The sequence below is a fragment of the Toxorhynchites rutilus genome, chromosome 2 (assembly GCF_029784135.1).
Source record: "Toxorhynchites rutilus septentrionalis strain SRP chromosome 2, ASM2978413v1, whole genome shotgun sequence".
Taxonomy (NCBI): Eukaryota; Metazoa; Arthropoda; class Insecta; order Diptera; family Culicidae; genus Toxorhynchites; species Toxorhynchites rutilus.
This window is the reverse complement of record NC_073745.1, coordinates 189,964,035-189,977,309: the sequence shown is the minus strand read 5'-3', so window position 1 is coordinate 189,977,309 and position 13,275 is coordinate 189,964,035. Positions and strand designations below refer to the sequence as shown.

The 13,275-nt window shown below is 36.5% G+C and overlaps 1 protein-coding gene across 1 annotated transcript in view; it reads left to right on the top strand.

Moving 5' to 3' along the window:
- Positions 1-12,731, top strand: part of LOC129765115 (glutamate decarboxylase) — a 54,323-nt gene extending 41,592 nt beyond the window's left edge. The window contains exons 3-6 of the mRNA XM_055764996.1: positions 2,863-3,431; positions 3,505-3,572; positions 8,241-8,319; positions 10,261-12,731. Coding sequence (XP_055620971.1) covers positions 2,863-3,431; positions 3,505-3,572; positions 8,241-8,319; positions 10,261-10,779 — 1,235 coding nt within the window. The 3' untranslated portion in view covers positions 10,780-12,731. The remainder of the gene's footprint in view (positions 1-2,862; positions 3,432-3,504; positions 3,573-8,240; positions 8,320-10,260) is intronic.
- Positions 12,732-13,275: the final 544 nt, after the last annotated feature.

Genomic DNA, 13,275 nt, shown 5'->3' with positions numbered 1-13,275 from the left:
GTACATTGGATTTTTTTTTGTATCGGTGATAAAAAGGTGAAAAGGATAGATACTTGAACGTTTGTTTTCGCAATGCATTCAATTATTTAGAACTAATAGTGTGCATCCATTAACTCGATTTGTTTACATTTGTTACTTAGGACCTATTCAAAAGTTACGCTAGATTTGTTTTATTCTACATTCTTCGTAAATGCGAAAAAGATGGTCAAAAGAAACACTACAGAAATGTCAAAATTCACGTTAGAAGCAAAGAATAGGGGATTGAGGCTAGGTTCAATATTTCTCTAACCAGAATCCGTGTCTCTATGCACCTCAATTGATCACATTGTCGAGCAGTTTTGCGACGATCTTCTATTAGCGGTTTAATGAACATGAAGCAATAAAAACGAGATTTTAAATGTTTTACCCAAATAACCATATTTTCTAGAGGATATAGAAGAAAAGATCCTCAAATATTGTTCCACAGTAATATTCGAGTGGATAGAAACACTACTTCGACCTGCTCGAATGATATGATTAATTAAAGGTTTATTTCACCATTTTCTACACATAAATACTTCATGGAGCTTCGAGGGAATTTCTATTTCTCAAGCATTGGAATAGGTGAAAAATCATTTTAGTTAAATCAAACCGATCTTCTTAAAATGTAACGGTTTCAAAGGATATAGTTTTCTTCCAGTTTTCTTTAGTATCCATCATCCAGTTTTTTTTTTGAAAAATATTATTGGCAACCCTGCCCAGGCACCAGGCTAAAGGAATGCCACTGGCTCATTTATGTTTATGACCAGCCTGACCAGAGGGCCTTTCACCGTTAGGGGTAGTGGTGGTTCACTAGGTTGAATGATGTGCCGGTGAATCGGTACCTTGCTGGTGGTATCGGTTCTGAAGCAACGAGGTGTCGTAGAACAAATTCCAATGAATATTTTGAATCTTTAGGACAATGCCTAAGCGTTACATAAGGGTTTTTGAAAATAAAAAAAATGAGATATCAAAAAACGGCTATACAACGCCTTAGATAATTCATTTTTACATGCTGATAAAAAATTTCAGCCAAATCGGTCGAGTAGACCCTGAGATATTGATACCACCAGTTGAAATAACACGGTTTCGAGAAAAACGTGTTTTAAAATTCGTACAGCAATACTATATCCCTTGAGGTGACTTCATACTTTTGACTGTAACTTTCCAACGAAATTAAATATTGAAAATTCTTTTAGGACAACATTTCTGAGGGTATAAGCTTCTCAAAAATGCAAAAAAAATTATTATTTTTTCCAGACCGGTCCCCCCTTAACAAACATATTACATACCATTTGTATTTCCTATTTCCTTTTAAAAAAAAAATTACGAAACAATATTTAAAACTACATAACACCATAACAACTGACTAAACTTAAACAAACGATTACATTTAAGACCCGGTATCAGCTCAAGACGAACTTGAGACACAGTACAGCTACTAAAAGAGGGGAAAGAAGGTCTGACTCACCACATCTACAGGATTGTCACCTTTTCTGGATTGTGGGAATTCTTCTTCTTGGATGACACTTACGTTCCCAGTGGAACGACTAGTACGATGAACGCAACAGCGCCAAGCCACAACCGTACAAATTTCACAACGAATCCGGTTGAACAAAAGGAGGATGAGTCCAACAATGGCTTCTTGGGAATTTCGTCTTGAGTTAAAAGTGGGAAAATGATAAAGTTGAGTAAAGTTAATTTTGGTATTGATTTGTCTAATTCCATTTTAATAAACATTTTCTTTGTAATCTGAACAGAGAGTCACCTCCCCAAACATAGCTATTTTAACGAACACTGAGCCATAAATCGAATTAACGCGCCTTCTAACGTAATACAATAAAAGTATTGAATAGAAAAGGGTAACACTTCACTGCTATCAGCGGTTCTGTTTGTGGGCGATAATATTATGTATATCCCCAGAGATCACGTGTGTTTGGTTATATTTTCATCTGAATAGAATATAATCAAACTCAGATTTATGCTCTGCCGTTGGAGTATAGATGGAAAAAAAATCAACCAAAATCCAGAATACTCCAAGTCGCACTTATTGAATGAAAAAATGCTCTCACATTCACGATGATGGATTGTTGAGGGGTGTTATAATGTCAACAAGAGGGTAGACAGTTCCTCTCCCTTATCAGAGATTTTTCAACTATCACAGCGTAGGGAAGCTTTACCATCGTTTCACTCTTCGAGTGCAATCTGTTGTAGGGTTAAAACACTCGCCTGAGCACTAATTCCTTGTACAAACAGAAGCTTACGAATGAGTGAATTTATTAGCAATCTTTGGGATGGAAAACATATGCTTCGGTGCGATAAACCGTTAATTTCGTTTGTATGATATCGCAAATTCAAATTGGAATAATTCAATTTCCAACACAAGCCAACCTTCAAAAAAATGCATAGATGAAGTTATTTCGGAATACGACATCTGAATTCTACTTCACCAAACACAACTAATGCAATTCTATTACATGGTGTGTTTAAAAATCCTAATAGAAAAGATTATCACGCTACATTTCACACCGTGAATGCCTTTTGTCTATCGCACAAAATGATGTCAAGAGTTATCGGGAAAATCCCTCTGTAGCCCCAATCTCGCCCAAACGAGACATGAAATTGCGCTGGGCAATCCGCTAGGGCGCTAAATCCAGCATGATAGACAGTCTGTATTAAGTGGAGAAAATAGGGACTAAACGAGAGGATTTTCTCAAATAATTAATGATCAAGATTACGTTCGGGTATATGTAGCTAGAGGTGCATTCAGCAAATATTTCAAATCCCGTATTATGATGGATCGATGGCTCTCTAACAAAGCCGCTTTGCTCACTTTTTCTCTAGGTCATCCTCACTTCTTCAATCAACTCTCCTGTGGTTTGGACGTAATCTCGATGGCTGGAGAATGGCTCACTGCAACCGCCAACACAAACATGTTCACGTATGAAATTGCACCGGTGTTTATTCTAATGGAAAACGTGGTTTTATCGAAAATGAGAGAAATCATCGGATGGAAAGGAGGTGATTCCATTCTCGCTCCTGGAGGATCGATTTCCAACTTGTATGCCTTTCTGGCTGCCCGTCATAAAATGTTCCCAGGCTACAAAGAGCATGGAGCCCGCGCGTTGCCCGGAGAACTGGTTATGTTCACCTCAGATCAGTGTCATTATTCTGTGAAGTCATGTGCGGCCGTTTGTGGCCTTGGAACCGACAACTGTGTCATGGTTCCATCAGATGAACATGGGAAAATTATACCATCTGAACTGGAACGCCTGATACTAGAACGGAAGGCGCGCGGCCAAATCCCATTTTTCGTAAATGCTACAGCGGGTACCACCGTTTTAGGCGCGTTTGATCCACTGAATGCGATTGCTGATATTTGCGAGAAATACAACTGCTGGTTCCACATCGATGTAAGTAGAAAATTACACTTCCGACCAGAGACGGTTGATTGATTTCCGTCTACCCTTATTGTATCTTTTACAGGCTGCATGGGGTGGTGGCTTACTGTTGTCCAAGAAATATCGTCATCCCAGATTCTCCGGAGTTGAGCGGTAAGTTTTTTTCCCTCTCCTAATCATGCTGTCAAAAATAGGAAAGATTGACTCTTTCCGTCGGGCATACAAGCGTTTTTAATCGTGGACAACAATGCCTAAAATTTCAATTCTGCTGCACGCCCGACTGCGCCAAAACAATCACACACTGGAATATCTCAGCTGTTCATTTAACCTTCAGCGATGAGACTTTAATCATTCATCCATTGTCATCCCCCATCAGATCTATGCTCTCAAAAAGGGGGAACAACAACAACAGCCCACGTTTCAATTTTACAAGCTGTTGCTAAAGCCGTCGTGAACGTGAGGGGTTTCCCAGCTGTGATTAAGAAACAATTTTTCATGTTGCAAGCAAATTGATGTATACTTTCAATTTTTTTTATTGAAAACGAAAAACAGACAGAGAAAAAAGTGCCGGCAGAAATCGATACTAGATAAAGCAGAAATAAACAATGCTGTATCTTTTGGGGCATTTTTCTCAAACTAAGAATTGAAAATAAACCGTAAGTAAGTATTGATCAACGGCTACACAAAACTGTATAATCGTATATAGATGGATATAAGAGAAGAATTTAAATCTCATGGTGCATCTAAGTATCCGCGGTTATATTCATCACTATATGATGTTAATGGTCATATATCAGTCAGTACTCATCCAATTGTGTCAAATGAACGCGTTACATTATTTATAAACAAGTAATTGTTTTCAAATTTTTAAGTAGTAATTGTGGTACAGTACACGCTCGCTAATTAAGAGTTTTCTGGTTGAGGCGCTTTCTAATGGGGGGTTCGCTAATTGGGGCGCGGCCCAATTAAAAAGGAGTCATCTTGTCAGTTTTGCTCTGACGTTACAATATAAAGACAACCCTGTTTTTGTGCGAGAGGTTGGGACCGCACAAAAAATCGCATAAAAAACGTATTAAACTTTAAAAAAATTGTTTTCAACACACAATTTTTTCTTTCGTAATCAACGTTCAATTTGTTTTCTTTCTATACGTTGAGACAGGTTGCCGCTTCACACAAAAAAAAATCGCGCATAGAAAAAACAAGCGCAAAAAACAGGTTTTACTGTGTACCTTCAGCGAACGAAAGCAAAAACCACAACAAACATTGACACTTGTTGATTTCCCCAATAAGCAGATGTCATTTGCAAGTTGGAGTGCAGTCATCCCCCAATTAGTGATCTTGTACTGTATATTGAATTGAAAATGAGTGAAATTTCTGAAGAAATACGCTACGAGATGTCTTTCCAGAAAAATCGAATGCGCAGAGGAACATGCCGAAATTTTTTGTAAAGTATACGGCACGGTTGCTATAAGTAAACGGAAGATAGAGTCGTTCGATGGAAATTTTTAAGTCGATGATCCCAAGATCACCGAAGTCCTCGCGCTCGTCGCTGAAAAAATTCGATGGTTGACCAGTCACTTGAGTAGGATTGTCCTTTCCTTAACACTTGCAATCTATTTGGAAAAAGTTCCACGAAACGCTAGATACTTTCGCCATTCTTCGAATTCCACGCTATATTTCGGTAGCCATCGCAACCTCATTCCAGCTCCATACCTTTTCTGGTGTCTCATAGAAGGCTTACGGAGCATACAGCTACAGAATCAGCCGGAGCTGTTAGTGTCCAGTCTCTAACGTCCAAAATCATTGTTGCACTGCTGATCATCGCAAGCCTTCTGTTTTACATTAGTTGGAGTCTTCCCTGTCCCGATGGAAAACTTTCGTAGCTAATCGGACAGCTGTGGTTGAAAAAGCTTTAGAATCATGTCACTGGAACCACTTTTTTGGATTATACCAATCCAGCTGATCCTTTTTCGCGTGGCGTCAATCCGATCGACCTCAACCAACAGTCCATTTGGTGGAACGGTACGGTCTGATTATCCTTGTCACCATCAGGGTTACCATATCTACAGAATATTTATACTGTATTTAAACAGATTTTTCAGATTTTTCGAAACCAAGAATCTGTAGTTACAGATAACAGATTTTTTTGGTTTAAAACAGATTTACAGATTTTTCTAAATTCCGATCCAATATAATTTATGACTTGATCTGAATATTATTTTTCCCATCTCCCCAATTTTATTCATATAGCATTCGAGTCAGTGTGAATGATTTATTTTGAGATTCTTTCGTAGCGTGAAGTACTGCTTTCTCATGTTCAATTTAAGGCGAAAAATAAATAAAAACTGTTGTAAAAACAGCACATTGAATGCGAATTTCTTCGTGGATATCATCAACATCGTCAAATTCATGATAACTATGCCAATCAATGATACTAAAGCTTAGATTATGCTTCGAAATTGAATTTATAAATTTAATACAGATTTCGATACAGATTTTCTGAGAAAAAACTAAGATAAAAAGTTGTTGAGACCAAAAATACAGATTTTATTATGGCATCGCTGGTGCTAATTTATGCGACTTTTCACGAGCTAAGTTTGTATTGTATCACTGATTAGTAGCTGAGAAATAAACAAGAAACAGATATCATGATTTTAGCCTGCAAAAAAAATCAGTTAATCAATTGTTAGAATATGGGTTGCATTTTAAATTAATAATTCACTGTTTGTTAGATTTTTACACGGATTTCGGAATTTACCCGGTTTATTTTTACGCGGCACGAATCCCCCGAGTAAAAAGCGACTCCAGTGTGTATGAACATTTTTCCTTGATTCTAAGGTTAATAAGGTAGGAAACCGATTATTCGTGGTCGACTCGAGTTTAGGAGTGTGACACATTTTCTTTAGGAAAAAGATGCTATAGAAGGAGATTGTAACAATGTTGATGGTCACACTTAAACATTAATTCTATTCTTATATCAATCATGTATTCACATTTCAACTTATTATATTGTCCTTGATGATAATAAACCAAAAGGCAAGATAGCGGATGGTATTTTAGAGTCGTTTGTAATGTTGAAGGTCATCAAGACTCTTAAATTTACTACTTAACACAGCTAACTACTGAAGATGTTGTACGTCAATCAGGTGTGTACAAGCTGAAGTCTAAGCTTCACGAATGTAATTCACGAAAACGGCTTCAACAATGATGTCCCCATATGTCACCCATTCAACGAACATTCAACGATCCTTGATATTCCATACTACTCTAAAAGTCTCCATTAGTAGCGTTCATGTTCAATTGAAACAGATCGACCCGTAAAGTAAATCAATATTTGGGTTCGATATGACAAAGTGCATGAAGTCCTACGATTGTCTTATCAAACACACAGTCCCAGTCCCGTAATCAGATGTATACATCATCATATTGCATTTCAAAATTTTAAGTAAGCTGAACCCCGCTGAACCGCCAACTAATTCGATACTAACTGCCGAACCACAAATCCGCATTTTGGTATTACACACGTTGCAAATATGTGACGAGTACTAACTTCACAATAATTTCAACATTCATTTCGATAGGTTGCTCTAAGATTTGCCTACCACCGCAAGTCCCAAAAGTCCGTAATTAATCACACCACAGAGTGACAAAATAATGCTTGAAATCGTCAATTCATTTTACATTATTTCGAAACAAATTCACGAACGCAAAGCTATTAGGTTAAAAGCATTTCCATTTTCCGACGACGTTAGGATGATAACGTTAAAGCTTTGTGGTTTTAAAGTTGAGCTGGCCCGATTTGAATGAATCTGAATTTTATGATAATCCCTCAACATGCCGCATGCAATTTGGAAATCTGTTTTTTAGCTCGTTCCATTCCGGAATAATGAAAAGGGGACGTGGGAGTAATTAATTGTCGAATATAGAAATCAGGTGCACGCGGCTACCTAATAAATAAATTGTAACAAACAAACACAGATGTTTAACAGATTCAATTAATCTCATCGTCACTTGTTAATACCACAAAAATTCCCCTATTCTATAAAATCGCTCTCAGTTACGTATTCTTTATGCTTCAAAACAAATGGTACACGATAAATGCATTACACTTTGCCCAGTATCATTGTTTTAGAGAGAATGTTCTAGCTCAGCCCTACTGAAACACACTTTTGTACGACAGGAAAACGCTCCATCACGGAGTAGGATTGACTTTGTAATCTTTTCCGGTGAATGGAAACACCTGTGGGTTCAAAAAAGGTATGATTTCAGTAGGCTTTCAAATGATCATTCTGCGCTAATCTCATTTTAGTTCAGACCACACTGTATCGAGAAAAGGCCTTTATCATTTTTAAAGTCTACAAACAAATATTTGTATTTCATTTTATTCAGTGTCACTGAACAAACAAGGATAAAGGGATTCACGTCACCGCAATGCTCATCTTTTTCTCACTTTTTAAAAGAGGCTGACAGTTTCCGACTGAATTCATGCTTCAGCAAGTGTCGTCCCGGTTGCATGGGGCAGAAAATGTCGGAGGGGTGAAATAATAAAATGTGTGTATAAAATTAATTCTTAAACACTCCTCCGGGTATCACTATGCGGGAAAATTTGCTGCCACATCAAACAATCAGCGAAGGGTTGGTTTGCTAGCACGTGTCTGTACGGAGAATAGGGGGCAAAAATCCATCTGTTTGTGAGCATGAAATATTTGTCTAGAAGTTTGCCGTCTGGTGGCGAGTATTTTCGATTGTTACGAATAGCGCCAAATGTGACAAGAATATAAAATTCACAGCAATTTATGAGTGTGCATTGTATACTTTCAGAGCGGATTCTGTCACATGGAACCCACACAAACTGATGGGAGCACTGCTGCAATGCTCTACGATCCACTTCAAGGAAGATGTAAGTATCGATATGTTTCAATATACTTCAGATGTGTTAGTGGACATATAATTTTAAAAGAAAGAGAATATTTTTTACACAAACACGTGTTCGTCCTGAAGAAAGCAATATAAACCGATGGGTGCAAACTATGGACAAACATTTAACTTTGATTGAATCATTTGTATATAGCTAATGTTCCAAAGTATACACAATAGAAGTTAGTTAGACAGCTCTAGCATTTATGTATCAAAACGACAAGTTCAAATGAAATTGGAAATAGTTAATTTTTTTAGATTGAATCGAAAATTCTATTGATTCCATTAAGAAAATATATTTGCCCCTAAAAAATAAGAAATTCGCTTTCGATCCAAGCAGAATCCAGCCCAATGTTATTAAAAAAATCCTTTTGGAAAGTGATCATTAGATTGACAAACCTAAATTATTCTTCTAACAAGAACTACAACTTTAAAACCAGTGAGTTACGGTGTCTTCTCATCTCTACTTTCCAATTAATTTCTATCAATTGATTTGATTGAATGATCACAATTCATTGTTTTTTGTAAATTCAAAGCATTGTTGAGTGCTTACGCAATAGATAGTGGAAATGTTTTGCCAAATATTTCTGGCAGCCAAAACATTTGTTCGTGGTGTATACCGCATAATTTAGAACGAAAAAGAATCGGGTAGATTGGTTAATGGAAATCTTGAGAAAATTCGATCAATATGCTTCAAAAGATAATTAAAAATAAATTATAGTTTCTTTGTAGAAGACACGTGGAACTTTGAGTGTGTGTGAAGTGTTTTCAAAATAAGAATATGCCTTCTTTGACGCCTAAAACATCAAGTTTTTGGGTAATTCACCGTATAGCCTTGATTTAGCGCCCAGTGACTCCTTTATCTTCCCATTAACCAAAAGTAAATTGCGTTGTCCATCGTTTAGAATGACACAAACGCATCTAAAATTGGTGCATAGTATTTTGAAGTATGGCTCCCTTGGCCGTGTGGTTAGCGTTTTCTCGAACTTGCCACTCAGAATACTGTTAATGCTTGTTATTCAGCGATGAAATCTCGACCAAACACAAATAAACGAAGAAATCTCGACCAAATAGAAATAAGTAACCGGTCGGCAAGCAACGGAAACGATTGGATGATATCATTTACCTACGAAACTTTCTCGGGTAAAACCCGTTACACATCGTAGCGTAGCTATCATGCGAGCTATCGGCTTGACTAGACGGCCATATTGAATAAAAAATAGGAAAATAGAAAGGTTTAGTGCGAGTATTTCACAACACTTGCACTGAACTCGTTGTGGATTTTCTTTTATTTGTATACTATTGTTTTCTCCTATTAGTTACTTGTTACATGCAATACGGAAAGTCATAGTGATATACTTTCGGTTCCATTGAGTTATTATCTTTGTTTTCTATCAGTATAAAAAAGCGCGCAGTTTTCCTTAAATAAAATAAATAAATAAGTATGAGTAACGTAGTCTTACTTACTTACTTACTTACTTGCGTTACATAAGATGGTAGGAAGACAACTTTACTGTAAGTTTTTCAACTTTGAAAATGTTGCTCAGTTAGAGCAGGACAACGTGTGATAATTTTTCTGAAATTTCGAAAGAAAAAATCAAACATGAGAAAAATAGCGTAATGCTTCGATTAGAAAGATTATACAGCGAATATAACCTAGCACTAAAAAAAATCAATATATCTGTAACGGTTACAATTTAATCTTGTTAAAAGAAGGATTTTTTCTTCGAATATGATCCTCTACAACCTCTAAGGTATTCTCAATAAGCTATAGAAAACACTGCCATCAAGTTCGTATGGCATATCGTTTAACAATGCATTTCATATAATGCCGTATTTATGTATTTGTTAAACTTCTACATGTAAATCCATGATCTATCATAGAGTACTAGTTAATACCTAGTTTGTTTTTTATACTTTACAGGGTCTCCTGATCAGCTGTAACCAAATGTCGGCCGAGTATCTTTTTATGACCGACAAATTGTATGACATCAGCTACGACACCGGTGATAAGGTAATACAATGCGGCCGTCATAATGACATTTTCAAATTGTGGTTGCAGTGGCGTTCCAAGGGTACTGAAGGCTTCGAGAAACATATGGACCACCTGATGGAACTGGCTGAGTACGAAGTGAAGCGTATTAGAGAGCAATCGGACAAATTCTATCTGATACTCGAGCCAGAATGTGTCAACGTTTCCTTCTGGTACATCCCGAAGAGACTGCGTGGAGTTCCTCATGATGCTAGGAAGGAAAAGGAGCTGGGCAAAATTTGCCCAATCATTAAATCCCGGATGATGCAGGCCGGTACACTGATGGTTGGCTATCAACCTGACGATCGACGCCCTAACTTCTTCCGCTCAATCATATCGTCGATAGCAGTCACGAAGGCCGATGTTGATTTTATGCTCAACGAAATTGATCGCCTTGGTCAGGATCTGTAAGTTGTGGGTTGAATCAATAGGAGTACAGACAGCGTTAGCAGAAGTATATTACAAAAGTAAGATAGAAAAACATTCTACAGGCCTAGGAACAATTTGCAACTGCCCAGTCAATCGTTTTGAATGAAGCAATTCGGAGAAGTATATACCGACAACCAAGGAGTATCTGTTGTATAACATATCAATGCATCCTATTCGACTTTAAGTTGGGAGTAAATATTAATAACTTATTTATATATGTTAGGATATTTTGGTTGGTTAATAAAATTTAAGAAAAACCTATCATATTCATATGAAATTTGTTTGCCAAAACTTACGGTTATTGTTAAGTTTTATGAATATCTGACAACACGTTAAGCTTGAAATTTGTAACAAAGTCCGTATCCTACACATACCGTTACGTATTGAGTTCGTATATAAGCACTGTTAGATCATTCTAAGAGTTCTAAGTTTAGAAGATTTGAAGTTACTATCGGACAAAAATATTTACTGGAATTAAGTATTGCAAAACGAAGAATAACATGAAAAAGAATTATATATACACAAAAAATATATATATACATATTATATACAAAGCCATGCATTCTCTCATACATCCTCTCATTACATACATGCGTCACTGCTCATTGGTAATACACAGTAACGTAACTTTAATACTCCCACCTCATTCGGTTGACATGATTTGAATACCCAAAATTTGTAAAATACTAGATAATTTGACCTCGTTAAATTGAGCATTTTATCCATGTGTAGTGCGCAGTAAAAAGTATAGTATAGAGTCGTAGTTGGAAATAAAATACATGTGTTCTAAGACTGCTACCATTTTAAGTTTCTTTATCCTAAAATTCAGAACTAACTAAAACTCAAGATTATGTTGTGGAAATTGTATATATATACATGCGGAAAGGCAGACATAATTTAAACCATTACTTGTTCATCATGTTCACAATGTACCAAATATCGACTGAAAAATGGCAAGGATCGGCCGTTATAACATTAAACAAATTACCAAACGCTTTAAAATTTATTTTAGTTTAGACAAGAATGGTTGTTATCAGTCCTATTCAATTTGAATTGAAATGAAACGTCATATCTGCACAAAAACTATGAAGGATTTGTACAGATATTACTTTTTATTTCAACTTAGGGTTAAAAGGTTTGAAGTGAGTTCGCATACAGATTATGTACTTCTAGGTTGCTAATAATCAATCTAGCTTTGCACTATATGCTGCTAGTCACTAGCAACTAGTGTAATTAAAGTGTATTTATGGAGTAAAACAACATGCGTTTGAGGCAAACACAGTTTTAAATGACGATTTGAAAAAAAAAATGTAATTGTATAAGTTCGAATCGCGTAAGAGAAATATTATCGAAACAACATGAACAACAAAATCACAAAGTCTTCCTTCGAATGAAATGTTAATTAATTGATTCACGTTCATTCTCAGATACCGTCAATCATGGTGAATCAGAACAATGTCATTAAATCCTATCACATAAGTCCTTATTCACCATTATGTATATTTCATCTTGAGAGTGGCGAGAATCGTAAATCATATATAAAAAGAACAATCTATCAACATATATTAGTTGCTTAATTTTTGAACGAGTTCATTTTTGGTCATGAAATACTATTGAATACCAATCGGTGCATGGTAGAGCAACATTGTAGTTACTAATTGAAACTCCAACGAAAGCGTCTCCCAAGTATAAGGTGCGTATCAAATGTGCGCAATGATTTTAGCTAAATTGAGAAGAACATAATAATCCATAGCCTGAGCAAATGTATGTGGAGCAAGCTTCACACGAAAAGCCAAAAAAAAAAGATAATAAATAACATTTCATAACCCAGTACTACAGAACATAATGCGACTAAACACAATAGATGTTATATGTTGTTACAGTGTAATTTAAAACAAGTGCAAATAAAAAGTAATCATCTGTAATCGACAACATCTCAATGTTTTATTATTTTCTAAGTAAGTGAATCGGCAGCTTGTGGAGTCACGTGCAAAATAATATGGAAATTTTGAAACGTTCGCTGTGGAATTTATGCCTTCTCAACGTTGGTATTAACTAGCGTCATTTTTATAAATACTAGCTGCCGTTGCATAGGGTTACCATCTGTCCTGATTTTGAGATCTATTTGGGGCGTCCCGATTTACTTTTCACAATCTAGCCTTTGTCCCGATTTTTTGAGAAATTCAATTTTGTTGCAGAATCAAAATTATTTTCAGTGTACAGTGGAACCCCGATTATCCGCGAACGGATGATCCGCTTGCGAAAGCAAGCTCCATAGTAAATCTATAAGCCTTCCCCGATTTGTCGGTGAATGATAGGCTCATGCACTTTTGTTTTGGTCATGGCTTTCACATTATCTGATCACTGGTGTACTCGATCTGGTAGGGGGCTGTCCACATACCACGTGGACAACTTTAGGGGGGGTAGGGGGTACGAAAATGTCCACGATTGTCCACGGAGAGGGAGGAGGGGGTTCAG